Source organism: Pseudorasbora parva, chromosome 6 (assembly GCF_024679245.1).
Source record: "Pseudorasbora parva isolate DD20220531a chromosome 6, ASM2467924v1, whole genome shotgun sequence".
Taxonomy (NCBI): domain Eukaryota; kingdom Metazoa; phylum Chordata; class Actinopteri; order Cypriniformes; family Gobionidae; genus Pseudorasbora; species Pseudorasbora parva.
The window spans coordinates 25,003,206-25,025,227 of record NC_090177.1 but is presented as its reverse complement, the minus strand read 5'-3'; the positions used below and the strand labels follow the sequence as shown (position 1 = coordinate 25,025,227).

General features: G+C 37.8%; 3 protein-coding genes across 4 annotated transcripts; all 3 read right to left on the bottom strand.

The window, feature by feature from the left end:
* Positions 1-31: 31 nt before the first annotated feature.
* tktb (transketolase b) lies at positions 32-13,366 on the bottom strand. Its single transcript, XM_067446414.1, has 14 exons — positions 13,104-13,366; positions 10,836-10,953; positions 10,617-10,730; positions 8,521-8,618; positions 7,334-7,525; positions 5,049-5,176; positions 4,741-4,937; positions 4,440-4,604; positions 3,493-3,649; positions 3,229-3,359; positions 3,024-3,107; positions 1,654-1,750; positions 1,011-1,130; positions 32-887 (listed from the first exon to the last, which is right to left on the bottom strand). The coding sequence occupies exons 1-14, from the start codon at positions 13,205-13,207 to the stop codon at positions 715-717; spliced, it is 1,878 nt and encodes a 625-aa protein (XP_067302515.1). The 5' UTR covers positions 13,208-13,366; the 3' UTR covers positions 32-714.
* Positions 13,367-14,517: 1,151 nt separating this feature from the next.
* Positions 14,518-18,164, bottom strand: lrrc23 (leucine rich repeat containing 23). 2 transcript variants are annotated; one of them, XM_067446416.1, is made up of 8 exons: positions 18,094-18,164; positions 17,696-17,823; positions 17,412-17,521; positions 17,022-17,284; positions 16,633-16,763; positions 16,407-16,543; positions 16,132-16,330; positions 14,518-14,689 (listed from the first exon to the last, which is right to left on the bottom strand). In XM_067446416.1, exons 2-8 carry the CDS (start codon positions 17,789-17,791, stop codon positions 14,657-14,659), a joined length of 969 nt encoding a protein of 322 aa, XP_067302517.1. In that variant the 5' UTR covers positions 17,792-17,823; positions 18,094-18,164; the 3' UTR covers positions 14,518-14,656. The 2 variants fall into 2 exon arrangements, with proteins under 2 accessions (XP_067302517.1, XP_067302516.1); XM_067446415.1 differs by lacking the exon at positions 18,094-18,164 and having other exon boundaries at positions 17,696-18,001.
* Positions 18,165-18,502: 338 nt separating this feature from the next.
* si:dkey-32e6.3 (uncharacterized) lies at positions 18,503-21,865 on the bottom strand. The gene is made up of 5 exons (XM_067447290.1): positions 21,306-21,865; positions 20,158-20,552; positions 19,922-20,082; positions 19,710-19,842; positions 18,503-19,637 (listed from the first exon to the last, which is right to left on the bottom strand). Exons 1-5 carry the CDS (start codon positions 21,568-21,570, stop codon positions 19,467-19,469), a joined length of 1,125 nt encoding a protein of 374 aa, XP_067303391.1. The 5' UTR covers positions 21,571-21,865; the 3' UTR covers positions 18,503-19,466.
* Between the last annotated feature and the right edge of the window lie 157 nt (positions 21,866-22,022).

The window sequence follows — 22,022 nt, the reverse complement described above, 5'->3', positions numbered from 1 at the left end:
CACAACCAAGAAGCAAATAGGCAGATTTTCTGGCCAGTCAAATTTATTAACACATTACAGCAAAATCAGTGAAAACTACAGGTTCAAACAAGCAATAACAGTTAGGTTGTCTCAGTAACTTGATACATTTTGTGATTTTGCCAAAACCAAACCATACCAATCATGTACCAAATTTTCCAAAACTGGGTTGTCCAGTAGTTAATGCAACAGTAAAAGAAAAAAGTTATACATTTCATCACTCCCTGAAAGCACCTTCACGCACCATTATCACCAAATTCAAATGCGTTTCTTTTTCCAGGATACTGGCTTGTAATATTACAGGAAGGAGACAGAGTTAAACACTAGAAATGACATGAAATTACAATGTGAAATGGTCTCGTTTCAAATGATGTTCAGCTGGAACTGGAATGCACTCGGATGTAATCCAATGATACACTATGATAAACTTACAAACCTTTAAAACCACTATTAATGCAGCATTAAAGATTTCAACAAGGTAAACCTGATAATGATACAAAATGAAAGCATTTCAGAGCTATGGGTGACACTAACTATAGTGCACAAGTTAAGAGTACTTTCACACACTACGAAGTTAGGTATATATCTGCAAGCCGTAAGCTTCAGGAATGATACAGATGTGTGGTGAGCTTGATTTTAGGGTCTGGGTTAAGAATGGAGAAAAAGGAAGGGTGTAGTTCAGGGTGGTTCAGAGTTTCAGTTGGCGAAGGTACGCTTGACGGCAGCAATGATACATTTGGCACTGATGCCAAACATGTCCAGAAGCTCCTGTGGTTTGCCACTTTGGGGAACGCGGCTCACGGCCAGCCGTTGCACCACAATGCCAGGCTCTTCCCCCACTGCAGACAGGACAGCCTCGCCCAGACCACCTACAATGACACCATTTGAACATTAAATATCTCACAGCAAAAGGGGGAACTAAGTAAGTAACAGGAAGGTGGGCATGGTTTTTCAAAAAAGACAAAAGAAAAAAAGAAAGAAAAGCAGCTCACCCTCTTTGTAGTGGTCCTCAACAGTGATCACCCTTCCTCCTGTGGCACGAGCGCTTGCCACAATAGTAGAGGCATCCAGGGGCTTAATGGTGAACGGATCGATTATCCGAATATTCACACCTGGCAAATAGATCATATATTTAGGTTTTATTGTGTTTTTGTCAGCAGCACAACTATCTTCATGTTGAGAACAAAATGAATAAGCCATACGATAAAAATAAAAAAAGCTATAAAAGAGGACGTTAATGTTAATACAAGAAATTAATACAAAAAAAATATTCTGGTGATACTTTATATACATCAGTTAAACACGTCTCTAAATAAATGCACATTTACATTAAAAAAAAACAAAAAAAAACACTATTATTCATGTCTGTGGCATTCATGTCATTAGCTACTGGTTATTAATATAGGAGTTAATTGCTTGTGTAAGGTCAGAAGGTAGAATTGACAATCTGAAATATTCAGGCTGAGAGCCTCTCAAGCAGCATTTTCACAGTTAAGACATTTGAGCTTAAATATGTAAAATATAACCATATACAACATAAAGTTAACTAAACTTACATTATAAATGTCAAACTGATATACTGTTAAGATTGTACGAATGTAAAGTCCTATTACGGCCAGTAGGCGCTGAACAAACCTTCTTTGGCAAGTTGGTCATATGCTGCCAGAGCCTCATGCAGTGTTACTCCAGCTCCAATAACGGTCACCTGATCTTTGTTGGACTGCCGCACCACCTACAGGACAGAAAGAAAATTGTTAGTTAAATCATTGTGAATCAGACCATTTTTTAGCTGCCTAACAGGAGGCCTCATTTTCTCACTGCATTACTAAACAGATTACACTACTCAGCATGGCTGCTAACTTTAATCTTCCTTACTGTAGTATGAAACTAAATTTAAATAACAATTAAAAGTTGCTCTGGGGCCTTATAACCGTTGCATACACACAAAACAGGCCCTGAAAGGTGTACACCACTTCCGATGCACAAGTAGGGATTTATAAAAACAAACTTGCACACATCCACGCAAACTCTGACCCCTGCGTACAAACTCTTTTACTAGAGTGAGAAAAGTAGTGAACAATTTTAAACTGTTTTCATTTTATCACTGATATGCACTGAAATTACATAAAGTCATTACTCAGAAGTAAAAAAAAAATGATATTAATTTAGATAGACATGTGAATGTGCTAATTTTGATCACTTTTCCTGTGACATGCAGTTTTAAATGACAGCAAGGATTAAATATAGGCTAATTCCAAGAATACCTCTTTAAACTAAGTGGTGCACACTTAATTCAATATTACAGACAATGCAGGATTTGGTGGTAAAACGGTCCATTGTCTGGTTTGAATAGGTCCAGTGACAATAGCTTACTGGGCAACTGCACTGCAGTACAATAATACTGGGCTGTATTTGCAATAAATAAGTAGGCCTATTAGTTTACATTAAAAATAGCCTAAACATCGTAAAAGATGTGTTCACATTACCACCAAAACTGCATCCATTTGAATCGAAATGCTTAAAATGAATTACATACTGCTTAAAATTAACTAAATGGTTGAATTCAAATCCTATTTGGCCAATGGAAATTAACAAATCAACTAATTCTAAAAAAAAAAAAAAAGGAATCTAATATTTTATACAATTTGGTTATAGATATTTTGATATATTTATTATCAAACATAAAAAGGATATTGGATGATTTTCAGCAAAGTAATGTAAGGCAATAATGGCATTTCTAATATCACTTTTTTTTTTAAAAGTCTTGCACCTTTGACAGTGTTAAACATGTCACATGGATGGAAATATGCATAATTATATGCAGACAAGGTTATGAATAGTAAAACTAGGCACTGTAAGCTCCATTTAGTGATTTCGGAGGATTTATAAATCTGAAATCTTTTGTGTATCACAAAATATAGCTGGTGTCCACGTACACTTGATGACATCTGCGGTAAGTTACATAAATGAGGCCCCTGGTCTATTTTTTTTTTTTTAACTCTCACCTTGGCTTTGCCAATTTCAAATTTCTCTCCAGCATCATAGATGACTGCAGTGTCAGGTCGACTAGTGCGGATGAAACAGATACCCTGAAAGCAGGAACAAACATGAACTGTGAGCCAAAGAACAACAGAATAACTTTCTGGGATCAAAATAATAATGACTGTACTTCATTATAGGAGGCCATTAGGTGGAAACCATAAACCGTACCTTTGTATTGGCTGCAAGTTCCACAGCTCTCTCAGTAGATACTCCATCACTAGGGTAAAACAATGTGCATGTTGGAATAGCACGGAACATTGCGAGATCCTCCAGTGCCATCTGTGAGGGGCCATCCTCACCTGGACAAAATGAATAGTTATGAAGAAAAAACAAAAACAAAAGGATGTACTTCATAGGCAAGTCTTCTCTTCTATTTGACATAAGTCTAGATAAATGGCAAGTGTACATGTACTTCACATTACAATGCCTTACCAATGGATACGCCACAGTGAGAGCCAACCAGGTTGACGTTAGACTGGGAGATCGCAGCCATACGGATGTGGTCATAGGCACGAGCAAAGAAGGCGGCGAAAGTGCTGGCGAATGAAACGGTGCGATCACGAGTGCTACAACCAATAGCCACACTCACCTGGATAGCAACATAATTAAATACATTTAATACGTAATATTTTTAGATACATTATATGAATATGCATTATATTTTTTAAATACAATTAAATACTCTTGCACTACTGTTCAAAAGTTTGGGGTCAGTAACTTCTTTTTAATCTTGTGTCATTCACCAAAACTGAATTTATTTGGTCCATTATTATTAGAAATGGTAAACTGTAATAGAAAAATATTACAATTTAAAACAACTTTAGTATTTTAATAGATGTTAGGAAATGCATGCATACATATATATATATACACACACACACATTATAATATAATATTACAAGTATACATTTTTGCTTTAAAACCTCCAAATAGATTCCAAACTTTTAACTGTAGTGTATGTTTTATATTATTTGGCTATTATTTAAACCATTAATAAATCACTAAATACAACAGACTATATATTGCTGTAATGTATCTGATAAAAAAGAAATTCTTTATTTTGCCTCTAAATGACTACATGTTTATGCAGAAAGGAATTCCTTCTCACTGTGGGAAATATGTCTCATTTAGTAAGCACTTGACATAGATAAATATTACTCAGAAAGTGAAAAGTAAAAGATAACATTTTAACAGGGTGAGGTCAGGTATTTACAATGCACTGTATGAATAGTGCACCACACCTTCAACTTATGACAAAGTGCTCCACAAAACACGCTTTACAAACCTATTCATCTGTGACAAATACTGAAGTAATATACTTTTGCTATGCCATCATGACTTGTTAAATATAAGTGTAAAAAAAAAATCCAGTTACACACCATATTCTGCTCAGCAATGAAGCACTCAATGTAGCGATCAGGATGGGCCTTCTTGAAGATGTCAGCGAAGGTTGAGTTCTTGGTGTCACCATCCAGGGCCACCACACGAGGGCTGGCATCCCCCATCTTTTTCAGGGCGACACCATAAGCCTTTCTAGTGGAGATCTGAGAGGGCAAACCAAAGCAGAAGCTTTATAAAGCATTCTTTTTAGGAACTTTAGAGGACGGGAATCATTTGCTCAAAGAAATGCATCAGCCAAAACTCCAACACCTATGAAGTATTAATGTCTCAGTTTATCACCTTGTCTCCGATTTTGTATTCTGGAGCAGTGAGAAGGTGGATGGGGGTGAGGTCAGCTGGAGCAGCATCATCATTGGGCAGTTGAGGGTGGAGGGGCTTATTGGGGGACTGGATCTGACTCAGGAGGTCATTAATCAGCTCATCAGCACGTTCTTTTGGCATAGGCTTTCCATGCCAATTCTCCTGATCCTCAATGCCTGAACAAAAGAAGAGGTCAGACAGTCAGCAGGAGGATCATAAAAATAGACATCATTAATAGTGTTCATCATGATGTGCTGCTGGTCTTGCAGTACAGGACAGTTAGTCACCTTTGAGACCTTTGCCTTTCAAAGTTTTGGCTACAATGGCAGTGGGTTTCCCTTTTATTTGTTTGGCATGCCACATAGCCTTGCACAGCTCCTCCACATCATGGCCATCCACCACATAAGTATTGAAGCTAAAGAAACAAATTGGTTACATTTCAAACAAAATAAATGCAAGGACAATAGTCATGTTCTTAATTGAATACTAGCCCACTGATTTTATAGCTCAAAGCACAGGCAGAATAGAGTATAAACACCATGCAAAATAGTATGCAATATGAAATAAGGATGAACAATTTTGGGGTGGAAAAATTGGGATTCACTGAGAGATGGGATTCATCTCTCAGTGACTGGTATGAAGCACTGCACATCAGCAGTTTCCGAAATACTCAGACCAGCCCATCTGGCACAAACAACCATACCACGTTCAAAGTAACTTAAATCACCTTTCTTCCCCATACTGATGCTCAGTTTTGACATTCAGAAGATCTTGCTCATCATGCCTAATTTCATTGCGTTGCTGCCATGTGATTGGCTGATTAGATTTTTGCATTAATAAGCAGTTGAACCGATGTAACTAATAAAGTGGCATGGTGAGTATTTACCATAGCAGGAGCTACAGGGTATCTGCAGGTTTCACCAAGTCAAATTTAAGACTTTTCAAGACCTTTTTAAGACCATTATGAATAAAATTTAAGACCTATATCACGCAATAAAAAAACATGCATATAGGAAATGCAGAATCACTCAATTAGGCTACTTAAAATTATATTATTTAATTTATTTAAATTGAACAAAGTATTAGTAAACTTATAATTCATAGCTCAATCCCACCAGGATTAGCGCAGCATATATACATACATACATACATACATACATACATACATACATACATATATATCACTGCCATAGATTTGCAAACATTTTTATTTTTTTAAATAATTAGGATGCAACATTAACCATATTATTATGTTAGATGCACAATAGTCACACACGGCAATAAAACTGACAAAATGCATGAATCTTGTTTTGTTATTATCAAAAAAGACTGGTCCAGTAGTGCACTATCTATCTTTAATAACACGATCGCTTGGGGTGGGAACCAACATCTTAAAAGTAAACCACAGCAATAATTGCTTAATATAAGTAAAACGTTTTCAAGTGATTACGTAATCAAGTAATCGGTCAGTGATAAAATGTATACTTATAAACAAATGACAATAGGACAAATAAATACAACATATAGATGCATACCTCCAAAGAGGAACACCCACCGGTTTTTAGAAATAGGGCTTATTCAACTTAGACATTTAGATATGTGGGCAAATGCATGGCTCAGTGCATTGTTTTAGTTTGGCAGGGTCGCCGCTAGCTAGCTTATCTTAAAATGCATTTCCCCACATATCTAAATGTAGCAAAGTACCAAAGTTGAATAAGCCCTATTTCTAAAACAGTCGGAGTGTTCCTTTAAGTGTAAGTGCTGTTTCCCCGTTTGTGTTGTTGTTAAGCTATTAGCTTTCAATTTGAGAGCTTACTAATGCGCAGATCCAGTGCTTACTGACACGTCCCAAACTTTTTAACTCAAATCAGGATATAGACATATGCATAATGTGTATATTTGATCGTTCAAGAGTAACCTTAGAGTAATGAGCCAAGAAATAACACATTCAATACACTCGCGCGAGCGCTGACAGGCAGCAAACACACACAGTCTGACATCGGAGTTCGGAGTTTACATCACTGTTATTAACTCTTTTAGTGCAATCGGGTAGATTATACTTTTATTTGGTCATTTAGCAAGATGGTGAGAAAGATTCGCGTTCACGATCGCGGAACTGCAAGAACCGTCAGACTCAGCTGAAGAATAAAATCTGTTTTATGCGTCTCTGGGGTACGATCAGAAAGAGGCTCGTGCCAATAACACGAAAGCTGATTTGCTGCAATACACGTGGCATGCTTGTCTAATTTGTAGTTGTAATAGAGCGAACAATAGTTGGTCTAGCGAAAGAAAGAACTACAAACACCACAGAACAAACACACACACACACACACACACACACACACGTGCGCGCGTGCTGCGGGAGGCGAGAGCATTTCAATGAGGTAGCGTTACATGGACGTAGGAAAATTAAGACCTGTTAAACATTATTTAAGACCTAGAACGCAATGCTTCCGCGAATTTAAGACTTTTTAAGGCCTTATATTTTGATTTTGAAATTTAATACTTTTAAGACTTTTTAAGACTCCGCGGGGACCCTGAGCTAAAACCCAGCAGTATGTGGAAGACCTACCCGAAGGCCTCGCAGCGCTCCTTGTAAGTGTTCATGTTGTGCTGCAGTGGTGCTGCTTCACTCTGGCCCAGACGGTTCACATCAAGGATGGCCACTAGATTGTCAAGCTTGTAATAGGAGGCAAAAGCCATGGCTTCCCACACGGACCCCTCAGAGCACTCACCATCTCCCAACATGCAGAACACACGGTAGCTGATGAAACGAGATAAGACGTGAGAGAAACTGAGATAAGATCGTTACAACAACACCATCAAATGTTCCTCTCTAAGCCCTAATCGGATGGGACTCATTTTCTAAATGATGTTAGTTACATTTCTTATCACTCGACTTCTGTGATGTGACTAACACCTCCGTGTTTATTACAGAGTTGGGAGTGTGGGTTTCTAGATGTGGGCATTGCAAAAGGTCTTCTGCTGTGCTTGTCAGTTATATTTTATGCAGGCATGTTTTAATTTTTCATATAATTCTAAATTATTATAAGCATCCTATTTAAATAAACTTCACGTGTGTTCATAGAAGTGGTTGTTCATAATAAACCTGCATAATTATGTAAAAAGACAAAAACTAAAATGTAGACCAGTATCAAATTCTTCTTTTAACACTGATGTTAAAAATTGACAGTCTTAGCATTTACAATGATTTGACTCCATTTATTAATTACATTTTTTGGGGAACCTTCATACTGAAATTAAATTGAAGCTTTATGTAAGCAAAAGGTAGCTCAGGTAGATCAAAAACAAGAAAACAACAACAACATGAGAAGCGTTAATTTAAATTTTAATCTAAAAATCTAGAATTTTTAGTAATGTTGTTTGAGAAAAATAGACAGTTGTTTGATAAAAATGGCAGATTTGGATATTGTATGCAAGTAATTTGCTGTACATCAAATAAAAAAAATGATCAAGTCCAAACAAGGTTTTGCTCACATCATAGTTGATCATTTAATAATGGTGTAATAAGCCCTATTTGGACGGGACAGGTTTCCCTGGAAGACATTAGTAAAATTAGTTTTATATATTACACCATTACTAAATTATCAACTATGATGTGAGTAAAACCTTGTTTGGACTTTAATTTGATGTACACCAAATTACTTTCATACTACAGTAGGTCATGGTATGATTCATTAAAAAAGGGAAATAATGTCACAGGAAAAAAGAAAGCATGCTCTGGGAGAACACACATACCTAGATTTATCAAAGTATTTTCCGGTGTAGGCCATACCACAGGCAGCACCCAAACCCTGGCCAAGAGAACCTGTCGCCACATCCACAAACGCTAGTTTCTGAAATCAACAGAGAAGTGAGGTTATTTTCATGGTAACTGGTTATGTGAAAATCTTATATACTGGCAATGTGAAAGATTTAGTTATAAAACTAAAGTCAGTATGGTTTTGTTTAAAGAAATAAAAACATTTATTCATACAACTTTACACACACATTAAATTAAGTAAAAGGCATTTATAATGTTTTTCTGATCTTCCTAATTCTTTAAAAAACCTTAAAAGTATGCACAATATTAAGCATCACAACTGTTTTCAACATTGAAAATAAATGTTTCTTAAGCACCAAATCAGAATTTTAGAATGATTGCTAAAGGATCCTGTGACACTGACGACTGGAGTAATGATGCTAAAAAATCAGTTTTATGTCACAGGAATAAATTACTAGGGCTGGGTATCGCAATTAGACTTCAGTTCATAGAAATATTCTTAAAGAAAATGTATTCTCTTAACAAAGTCTGTAAACTATAAAGGGAGGCTCAGTTGATACATTACAATAATATTCAAGGTTAAAATTAAAGAATTAGCACACTTCGAAATAGGGCTGGGTGATAAAACAATTATCGCAAAATAATTTTCCTTGATAAAACAATAACAACATTTCGATAAATTCTCAATATAATGCTTATGCGTTATGCTACACATGCGTTTTGCAGACCAGGCTTCTGAGTGCCGCATGCGTTGTTGTTTACAGTCAGTAGTTGACAGGCTTGGAGGATCGGAGTGAAGTGGAGGGAGAAAAATGAGCGATAGTGAAGAAAACTCAGTGCTCACGAACAGCTCGGAGGACACAGAACAAGAAAGTTCACTTTAGTGGTTTGGAGATACTTTGGCTATCCGACATAAAACAAAGCGACATAGGTTCACCCCACTGAATATAATTATTAATTATCTTACTTCTTCGAAATTCTTCCATACAGCATTGAGCCCAACACAGCAGTAAATCTACATTAGCCTAATATCAGTTAACGCATAGGCTTAACACCTTGTTAGTTGTAGTGGGTGACTTACAACAAGCTAACATTACAAAACTATAATCACTAAAACATCGGACTTGTGGAAAAATAAATCTGTATCAATTGTTTGTGTTATGTTGATTGGTTATGTATTAATTTCGAGTTAATTTCATCCAATGTTTAAAGTGAATAAAATAGACTTGACAGCCCTTACTGGAGTTCCACAACTGCTGAACTTTCTGAAAGGGCGTTTGATTTAATCTTTGCAAGTTCATTGTAACACTGGGTCGGTACTCTCACGTACGTCTCATGTGTGATCTTTCCAATGTGAAGGAGTCATGCAAAAGCAGAACACCAAAGGTTAAAAAGTATATAACTTTATTTGTTTAAAAGAAATGACCAATGGTTTCTCAACTGGGATCATGGAAGCCCTTTGAAACTGCATCGATTGACGCCTTTCCACGGTTTTAACATGTAACACCGAGCAATTACATGAGACGTGATATGATTTCGGGAATTTTGATTTTCCCGAATGATTTTCATTAATACCTTCTGATGTTCATTCATGTTTATTTTGTACTATAACAAGTAGTAAAGCATAAGAAATAATTCAGTCACATGCACTTTGTGCTGTTTAACAGCGATCTGTCACACCACAGAAGAGCGCCAAGTGGTATTTAATGTTGGAATTCATAATTAAATTGACAAATTGAAAGCTGACACTGTTTCATATCAAAAAGAAATCACAAAGTTTATCACAATTTATTAGACAGTATGTACTGGCAAGCTACAGTTGTGTTCATTCACCAAATGAAAACAGCAGAGAACTTTAACCCAGCCCTAGAAATTACATTTTAAACGCTTATATAGAAAAGTTATTTTAAATAATCTTTTACAACGTTACTGTTTTCACTGTATTTTCGCTCAAATAAATGCAGCTTTGGTAAAAATAAGCAACTTCTTTCAAAAACACAAACAAAACAAAAACAATCTAACCAACCCCAAACTTTTGAAAGGTACATGTGGTGATAATAGTTTTACTCACAGGGGTGGGGTGACCCTCCAAGTCAGAGTCGACCTTACGCAGGTTTAGCAGTTCAGACTCTTTGATGAATCCAGCCTCTGCCCAGGCAGCATACAGAATTGGAGCAGCATGGCCCTGAAAACAGTAACGTAAGGAGTGGAATACATTTAATCTCCAAGTACTTAGAGGAAACTCAAAAGTGCAATGAAGCCCATAACCCAACACAGAACAATAGGCCACCTTGGACAAAATGAAGCGGTCATTGCTGGGGTGACGAGGATCGTCGGCTTTGTAGCGCATGGTGTGGAAGAACAGCACTGACATGAGTTCTGCAGCGCTGCAGCACGAGGTGGGATGTCTGCGAGAGGGAACACACATCAGTATTAATCCATCCATCAACTATTAACCATTGGCTCAAACATGCTGGATGTTAAAGACCAATCAGACATGCAGGTTATCTTTCACTTCAAAAACTAGAACATGATTGCAAACGGTACTAAAGGGCAAAAGTTGCTACGGTCATCATTGGGGTTTGAGGTGTAGTAATAGACCTTATCAGAATCAATGACTTCAGCTACTGCTGAAACAGGCACATAATATAGGAGCTATATAACAAGCAGAAGGGTTGTAGCCTCTAAAATTCAAATAAAGCGACTACAGTGCAATAGTTTAATGTCTCGGGACAATTTGCATATTTTACTTATTTTTTGAGGTATGAAGCTGAAGTAATAGAACATCAACATTCCAAAAATGCATATTTTTAAATTTGAAAGAGTTGTTTGAACATTATTCTAAATATCTCCTTTTGCGTTCCATTAAACTCAAACAATAAGATTACTTATTGAAACTTTTTTTTTAATGGGACCGGTTACAGTAGCAGCACTGGTTACTGTAAAACAACAGTAAGTAAAATAAATAAATAAAATAAGAGAGACAATAATCAAGTTTGTACTTCAATTAAGGGTGCAGCACAACTGTTAGTTTGTTTGCTCCCAAAGTGTCTTAAATTGATAAGAACTTTAAAGTCAGAGTTTGGAAAGCACTCGTGCAATTGAGTGGTCACAAAACTGTACATTACAATGTTATTGTGAGTCAAAATACATGCAGTCCTATGTTACTGTTCACTATATTTCTTCATTTTCCATCAAACACCACCCTTGATGAATTACCATTTGTGTTGTATAATGTGACTCATTTAGGCTGAAATAAGAAAAAACAACAAAGGTAAATGTGTTAAGAAACAAATCTCCGTTGATCAGGTTCAGAATAAGAGATTAGATTTCAAAAGGTAAAGTCTGAGTCATGATCAGTACTTCCTTGAAACCTTGTTTAAACCCTGTCATGTATACTAAGTGATTCTAACAACTTGAGATGAGGGGGGAAAAAAGACAAGGACATCATACACCCAGAAATGAGAAGGAACAGAATAAGAGGAAGTGTCATAACAGTAAAACAAATAGTATCAGGTAAGTTTCAACACTCAGGGAAATTCCTATACAAGATTTACAACAAATAAAAGATTGTAACATGCCAGTAAGGGTGTGTTCATTGTAGATTGTAACAAATTAACCCTCTGATGCATGGACCACACAAAAACAAAAACAAAAAAAAACACACAGTTTAATATACCCTCTCTATTTAATTAAAGCATCGGATAAGGCAGCCTTTATATCCTCTATACGTTAAGAGACTCCCCTTTTCGATTTCAGTTCATGTTGAGAAATGACCATCTGTGGCAATAAATTGGTCAGCCTCAAAAAAAAAAAGAAGAAGGAGAGAACTGCAGAGATTAGGCAATGCAAAGCAAAGCTTTACTTTTCTTTTTTACGCAAGCTTCATTCGAACTCTCCTTATCACCACATACATAAAGCTGAATCTGAAGCATGCTTCTTCATTGAGGCTAACAGCACTTTAACCCGTAGCACAACGGATACCACGAGTCCTGCACGACTCCACGTGACAACCTGTAGGGGAAACGTGCAGCCACGAGCTGGCGGTATAAATTAATTGGTTAAGGGAAGCCCGAATCATTTCCGCAGACCGGATCTTACGAATAGCTCGTTTCAAAGAACCGGTTCAACAAAAAGATCCGATTCAAAAGAACAGTGCGTGGTACATTATTATGACTTAAACGCAATGGTTATTTTAGAATCATACAAACATTGGCACTTTATAATCCTTCGTGCAGTCCCGTGCTAATTATAGGGTCAGTAAGAGCTAAGCCAATTTTCACTGGTCAATTCTTGGAAGCCATTGAGCTAAAAGGCTGTTTTTATATCGCGAGACACTCGTAGTATCAGTGCAATGCCAAAGACTAATTTATAATAGGTAAAAAGGTCGAAAATAACAGAACTGTCTGTGTCCCGTCCCCCTCGACAAGTTCACGTGTTATGCAGGAACGTCAAGTGAACCTTTGCACGACAAATGAGCGAACATAGTTGCAAAACTGTCGTTCACCGTCCAATAAATATGTTTAGAATTCATTTGAATAAGTTCAGAAGATTTTACCCGGAGTTTGAGGCACATGTTTCCTTGATGGAGAGAATCCTGAGCTTGTTCGCGATGTCTTTCAGGCCCTGCAGAGTTTTCTCGTCGGGTTTGTGATAGCTCATGTTTGAAGTATGTGGGGTGGATGAGATGAAATAAACGCGAGTGCTGTAACTTAAACTCTTCTGATTCTACGTTAACCTGTAATTGCTGAGATAAACGCAGTAACCACCAGAGCTGAGCACAGTGTGGGGCGGGGGTAGCGTGGTGCGCTGTAGCTTTTAAGAGACGTGTTACGTCAGCTGTCAACTCATCCGCTGAGGCCAACCATTGGACGAAACGCTTTTCGCAACAGGACAGCAGAAGAGAGGTTGCCAGATCAGGGGCAGACACCGCAGACGACAACGGCTCTTTGGAATATCACAGATATAAGATTAGGCTTTGAGAGAATTGAGTTAGTCGGGTTTTTTATATAGAAGTAAAGTATTTTGAAGTAAAACCTTCATTTGCACACACTATTACAATAACTGAATGTTGCGACTATTGTAAATCACAGAAAAAGGCACTTAGCTCATTTATCAATGATTCGTCGAGTCATGATGACAGAATTGATGAAAAAGATCGTGGAAACTATTTAACCCTATAAAGCCGACTGTGTTACAATTTCTAAGACCTCATATTAAATTTTTTCCCATCTTCAAAAATGATAGTTCATAATGTTTTCCATATTTCAAGATTCAAATTATCTCGACTTTGGCAAATTTGACTTATTTATACATCATTGTTGTTTAGAAAAATCCTGTTAGTAGAATACTATGACAGAGTATTGGGAGATATTATGCACATTTAATGTTAGTCTAGGTAAAAGCTCCATGATTCACATTAGGCTAAAAGCTATCAGAATGTCAAATTATAAAAACATAAAAATTGCATATTTTTATCCAGTTTGGACATTTAAATAAAACTGATGTGTTTCCTCCATGAGCTCCATATTCTCATTATATCGTAATATATGGACCATAAAAGCCTGTGTATATGATGCAAAACTTGACACATGCATTTTTTTTATTTTTTTTTATTTCTTTATTTAGGTTTTGACTTAAGGTTCAATACACTGTCCATTAAAAAAACAAGTTTCTGACTATTTCCTATATTATAGAGTTAAAAACAGGCCATGCCCCTTTTTTAATGTGCGAAATAAACAAAGGAGACGAGGAAGTAGCATTTTTTTGTTCTCACTCTTGGTAGAATACCAAGTGTGTCACATTACAGAAAATTAAAACATGTATAAATAAGGACATAAATGCATGTACAATTAGGTTGCAAACCTTGAGATGCGTTTTCTTTTGTTCTTTTCATGATAGGCATTAGATTACTGTGATATATGTACATTGTTATCATAGTGACAACAAGTGCTATTCAGTAACATATATATTTTTTCCCTCTACCAACAGTTATAGCTATAAAGATCACATCCAAGGCTATATTACAAATGAAACCAAGTTTTTTTCATAGCAGACTTTATTGAAAATAAAATTATATTTACAAGTATATTTCAATGTAGCACAACCAATTCAGTTATCCTCTTCATCTTCATCTTCAAATTCCTAAAAAAAGACATTATAATGTAAAATTAAGATATCTGAGAAACCTTTATCGACACAATAAAAAAAATGTAGGTAAATTAAAGGTGCAGTGTGTAGTATTTATGAGGACCTATTGACAGAAATGCAATATTATACACGTAACTATGTTTTCAGTGGTGTATAAAGATTTTAAATAATGAATCATTGTGTTTTATTACCTTAAGCTGGGTGCACACTGTGCGATTTTGGCCACGATTAGGCCATCTGAGACAAATTTAGCAAATCCTAAAAGATTCCTCTGATCCTAGGCTAAAATCTGACGTCTTTGATGGTTAGTTTGACATGTTCACCGGCAGCCGATTAATGAGCGCTGCGATCAAATTTTACCTCAGACGAAATTCTGTCAGTGTCAGAAGATTTGGCACACAATCCTGCAGTGTGACTTCTCCTACGGCGACCGTCAAATATCTCCGTTTTTTTAAGACAAACTATGACCAAAACGAGTGCTAGAGATTTCTTTGTAGCCAGCATTTCAGTCCCGCGTGTAATGCAGCTCACTGTCACCGAACGTTTCATTCATTGATGAAATAAAACTCGGGACGAGTTTTCTTGTGCGCGTCCGTTTTTAGTGCGCCATCACTATCGTGCAGTCTGACATTAATGCCAACTGAGATCTTACAGTGTGACATGGCTTACATCGGGGATCATGTTTGTACAGTCTGACAAGGGACATTCGCAAAGGATTTTGAAAAATCGCACAGTGTGCAGGACCCTTTAGAAAAGTAATTTCTATCTACATACACCACGGGTCCCCTTACAGTGAAGGCACTGTCCTGTTTCTACAGCAGTGGTTCCCAAACCTGTCCTGGGGACCCCCCACCAATGCAAGTTTGGCATGGCTCCCTCATCTAACACACCTGATTTAACTTATCAGCTCATTAGTAGCGACTGCAAGATATAAATTAGGTGTGTCTAATGAGGGAGACATACAAAATGTGCAGTGGTGAGGGGTCCCCAGGACAGGTTTGAGAACCACTGTTCTACAGTAGCCCTAAACCAGGGGTCTCCAATCTCAGTCCTGGATGGCTGCTGTCCTGCAGAGTTTAGCTCCAGCCCCAAATAAACACACCTGGACCAGCTAATTAGGGTTACAACAAGGCCCTAGTAAGACACTGATTAGCATGTTCAGGTGTGTTTATTTGGGGCTGGAGCTAAACTCTGCAGGACAGCGGCCCTCCAGGACCGAGATTGGAGACCCCTGTCCTAAACGGACAAACTGCTTCAAAGAGCGCTAGCTACTCTCTGCTTTCACAGACGACATCTTTCTTCTGTGTCGGCCATTGTTACTTCTCAATGTGCTTTGAAAGGGAAACGTGGTTGCAATTCACAACCTCACTGCTAGATGGCGCTAAAATATACACTGCACATTTAATAATAGCATATGTCATAAACATGCGACGCACTTTCTCCTGGGAAGCAGACTTCTCTTCAGCTGTGATTGGATCCTTGTCCAGTCGCTCCAGCTTGGAAAGATGTGAGATCACATACATCCTGTAATCGTCATTCTTCGCTAAAGGATTCTCGAAGAGCACAAGGGCCTTCAGTGTTTGCCTGACATTTGCTAGATTTCGCAAAGCCCTCATAGAGGATAAAAGGTTGCCCCTTAATATGTGAAAAAGAGTTATCAGAGTGGTATTACGACAGTCTACAGTAAAACACATTTGCTGTTATCTGTTACCTGACATTAAGATATTGGAGACATTTCATGTCGGGGCTGAGTCCATCCAGTGTTTCTATCTTGTTATCTCTGAGGTGAAGTGTGTTGAGATGCTCAAGCTTCTCCAGACCCTCCAATCGCTTTAGATTGTTCTGAGCCTAAATAGTTGTGTGAAAGTGCCAGATGATAATTCAAATCAGTATCGTGTACTTTTATTTACCATAAACATCAATACGAGCAATTTTACCAGATACAAGTGGCGTAAATTGGGGAGGTAAATGCCATCTGTAGTTTCCAAACAATTTCCTCTGAGCTCGAGAGTCACCAGATTGGTTAGATTGTGATATTCCAGGCCCTGCATGGTCTGGATACCATTTCCTAAAAATATAGACATGAAATTTTGCTGTTTAGTGCTGTTCACGAAGCTTAATGTTGTATGGTTATTGTCTAGTGCAAATGACAATAAAATGTGGCCAGGGCCAGCTTATAATATGTATTGAATCACATACTGTATGTTACATACCTAAATATAGCACTCTAAATTCGCTGAAAGAAATCATTGTGGTTGGTACTATAGTATAAAGACCTCATTGTCACTGCAAAAGTACAATAGCATACTAAATGGACATAACTAACCAGTGAGATTGAGGGTTTCCAGTGCTGGGCCTCCAATGCCCTTAACATCAAATAGGCGGTTTTTGGCAAAGCTGAGCCACTGTAGATAAGCGAGCTGGCCAAACGGCTGACCCTCAAAACTCTGAAGCAGGTTACCGTCTCCCTTGACCCACAGCAGCTGGGTGAGGCCAGCCAATGGGCTGAAGTCTGACAAATGATTGGAGGATATGTCAAAGTAGCGCAGATGGATGAAGGAGCTGATCAACGCCAGGTCTGTCAGACCCCTGGTTTAGACAGGTACAGTGGGAACCAATTTAAAATGAGCACGCTCAACATTGTGAGATACAATAAATGAGCATGTAAATATGTTGGGAGTGATGGGAATAAGAAGAACGTCCTAGACAAGCTTACTTGCTTTTAAGGTCAAGTCTGACATAGGCGTGAGACAGACCATTCCCTGTGCGACACAATAAGGACAAGCTTTTCGCCACCATGTCCTGGGTTAGTGGACAGGATTCTAACTGATAATGAAGTAATTAAAACAATTATAGACAATATTAATGTCATTCTATTCATTATATATATATATATATATATATATATATATATATATATATATATATATATATATATATAACAAGAATAATTAAATGAATATATAAAATTCATACTACAATCTTTTTTTTATCGTTTACCTGATCCTCTTGTCCTGAAATCTCCTTTTTCTCTACATCTTCTTCCTCTTCCTCAGACCCTACTTTCAACACCTCATCTTCATCAGAGAAGGACATTATTCTGCTGTCTCGGCTACCTTGTTGATCAACTTTTCAGGTGTTAAAATCAATTATTTGACATTTAAATGGATAATGCAGTTACTGCTTAAGATCAGCACGCTAACTTTAGCTTGCATCATAACCACTACTATTTTTGTTGTTGTTGTTGTTGTTAACGTTACACCAAAAAGAAACCACTTACTCTTATACAGTTTTAGACAAACAAATATTGAACTATTTTTTTTTACTTCAATATGTATATCTGAATTTTTTTACGGTCTATGATCTGAACATGTTTTCTTTGTTTGCTTGCTACTCACCTCGTGTTGAATCGTGTTTATGGCCGTTTCCATAGTAACACCATTCGTCTCAGATCACATTTGCGTATTAATGTTAAATGCTTACATTTACTACAAATCTGAAATGAGCTGAAAATCCAGAAGCTTTGTTTGTGGAACACTTCAGATTACATATACTGACTTTCGTCTGATCTTTTAAATCCAATATGATTTTAGGTTTTCCTAAAGAATAGGCTAACAATGTTTTGCCTTGATGTCAAATCTAAAGTGAAAGCTTTCAAATATGAGAGAAGAACAAATGTAAATATTTAGTCATATATACACGCAAACAAACATAAGTTCGTTTAAAACGTGCATAAACAAGTTATAGATAGACGGAGGCAATAAACACAGTACAAAGAGACCACGCATTAAAGTCCAAATTATTTTATTCCCCCCACCCCCCAAAAAAAAGGTAATTAAAAAAACGCCATAATAAATAATGCATTAAATAACAATACACACTAAAAGCAGTAACTGTGCAATGACAAACTTCAGTAGAACAATCTCACATGACAGTGAGATGAAACGGATGGAATTTGATTCCACAGGAATCAAAAAGCATTAATTGTTGTTTGGATTATCTAATAAAAAGGATGCAGACACATGGAACTGTGATTTAAATAATGTCCATTTTAAAATGTAAAATTGTGTAAAAATGCATAGGTAAACTCCAAGCTACTTAAAGATTGTTAGAAATATTGTCAAATTCTGCTTTGGTTAGTCTCAGCTTCACACTGGTGTAAGAACAAATCAAAAGGGTTTAAAAATATTATAGAAAATTAATTATTCTTCACAAAAAATGTCTAAAAATTCAAGTGTTTTGATTAGTGCTTTTAAATCGAAAAATGGTATCTAACATAAAAGTTTGTGTATGCATGTATATGTGTGTGTATCAATTACACACACACACATACAAAATATTTACAAACGTATGCAAGATGCGATTCGTCGATTTGACAACACTAGTTTTAATATGATTAACTTAATTTGATTAAATTTATCAAAATGTAAACACGAAAAAACTACCTCTGATGTTCACAAACCCTGAGAATACTGTTGAAAGAACCATCTTCATGCATATATAATAAAATAGATCTATGAAGCAGCTGCCAATGCGTTTATGATTGTTAGACATATAGTTAATCTGACCCATGACTATGATGGTAAATAATATATATCTATATGGATCTATTGATTGCAACATTCTTCATTAGGTAAAGAAAGGGTGTTGATCTGTGGTTGTAACAGAGAACATAGTTTTTCCACATATATCCACATACCACAGTAGTGTGAGTGCATAATTTGTCTGTTTTATATTATGCGTTTCCCAGCATGACTTGAGATTCATCTAACTACCCTGTTTGGATATTCCCCTCATAGTTATCCATGCAGATCTGGATGCGTCGGGTGAAATATCCAGGCTCAGAAATGGCCTTCAGAAGGTCGTTCTGTACCAGACACAGATCATACAGCTCTGATGTGGAGGCTGTTCGAGTCTGTAAGCCCTCACTGTCCAAAAACACCTGAGTGTACAGTAGAATGGGTGAGAAACATGGGACACTTAATCTGGAGAAGAGAAAATTAACATCACACACCTTTGGATGGACAATAGTGTCCTCATCGTTCTGCCGAATGTTGTCATCAATGAAGATATGCTGAACTTTGGGATCAAAAGGGTCAATCCAGAGTGGTTTTCCTCCTAAAATGGAGTACGTGTTCCGTGCCCACCTATTCGGGAAGAAAAAAGGCTTGATACGGATAAACAAAATGATATTTTATACACACGCACACACACCAGGCTCCTCACCAGTCAAAGTGGTCTTGGAAGCCACCCAGACCCTCAGCAGAGCTCAGATACTGGTACACACACCGCTCTCCGTCCCGTGTGGACACACGTTCTTCTCCACGAATCAGCGTTGCACCCTTACCACTGCACCTGATGCGTCCGGAGGTCACATTCACCTTCAGCTGTAAGGGGAGACAGTCCTAATGAGGCTTGCTTCATCTAGGACAACATGAAACCTACTTCTTCATGTTAAATACCTTTAGAGCCGGGAGGTCGGGAAAAAGTGGATGCGAGCCATTTTCGACGGCGTGCTGGACAATAGTCAGAACACGGGGGAGATCTGAGCCAAATGTACGGAACAGGACGGAGAACTCGACTCCCTGTGAAGCCAAGTCCTGCAGCAACTGAAAGAAAGAAGGTAGGATCCAGTGATACAACTTTCCATCTTCTCCCTTAACAGACAGCTCCTTATCTGCAGGCAAGTCTGACGGCCATTGGAGCAGCTCTAGATGTTCTTCCAGGACCTTCCGGAACCTTCGGCCTGGACCTACGGTTGTGAAGCTTGCGACTCGGCCAAACTGAGAGTAGTATGTGACGGCACCCTCACAAGGCTGGAGGAGAGATGGTGCTTCTGACAACCACTCCCATTTACCTGCAATCAGTGAGAAGAGCCATGTGATGTGATGCTAAGCAAAGGAGACTGAATCCGTGTGCAGGGCAACAGGGCTTAGATTAATATAGTTCAATTGGAGTGTTGTGCCGAATTCTAACCTCCGCCAAATTAGCCCCCTATTATTGGTAGGTTTAGGGTTAGGCAATCAGGTAAGTGACTTCAACGAGGGGGTAATAATTTGAAAGAGTCGAAATTCGGGGCAACTAGGGCATTTAAGTAGCTTTTATAAACATGTCTGAGAAAGAAAAAAAACATTACTGGTGTGCATCTTGAGACAAAACAATGACACTGATATATTTTAAGATAATAGACATATTTTAAGATCATCCTTCGGATGAGACGTTAAACCGAGGTCCTGACTCTCTGTGGTCATTAAAAATCCCAGGATGTCTTTCCATAAAGAGTAGGGGTGTAACCCTGGCATCCTGGCCAAATGTGCCCATTGGCCTCCTAATAATCCCCATATCCTAATTGGCTTAATCACGGTCTCCTTTCCACCAATCAGCTGGTGTGTTTTGGTCGTTCTGGCGCAATATGGCTGCTGTCGTATCATCCAGGTGGATGCTGCACGTTGGTGGTGGTTGAGGAGATTCCCCTTTCCATATGTAAAACGCTTTGAGTGTCTAGAAAAGCGCAATATAAATATAACGAATTGTCACGGCAAGAAGCGTTCCGTTAAAACAGCTCAAACATGTATTTTAGTCAGGGACTAGGTTGAACAAATGGTCTTACCTTTTGTCATGCGCCCCCAGGTCACCGTGGACAGGAAGTATTCAAGAGCACCTACAGTTCCTTGTTTTGTGACTGCGTCAGATACAAGGATTGTGTTGTTGAGATCAAAGTGAAGGACGATTCTTCTGGAAGTTCTCCTCAGGATTAAATCAGAAGGGTCTTTATTTTGACCTGCCCTGTCAGAGTTCACGTCACTTCTGCTGCTGCATTCATTGGTTTGGTTCTGATCGATACTTCTTTCAAGATTGCTCTCCGAGTTATACATAGTGCTAAAATATGTATACGAGGGTATATATTTACTTCAACGTAGAGTAGGATATTTATCTCTGGCGACGATGAATCCGTCCAGATTCCATGCAAGTTAACGACACGTTACGCGGGTGACAATCTTCTCAATCAATGGACAACAGCCTGACACGTGATTATCTCATTGTTTATCTGTCGCGCAGTCAGTTATTGATATATTCGTTTAAGAAAGAACGTTTGACTAAAAACCGCTGAGCTGTGAGCTCCCCAAACCGGCTTTTGCGATGACAGCATGACTGACTTCCTTGTCAGTGTCAAATACCGCGAGAAAGAGCGAGATTGCTGCGCCACCCACTCCTGTCCTCCCAGTAACGTGGCTATTGGAGAAAACGGTTTTTCATTATTTGATTTTCTCACCTTTTCAATTGATTTACTTAAATGAAAAGCCAGATGCTTGATTTATTTTTAATT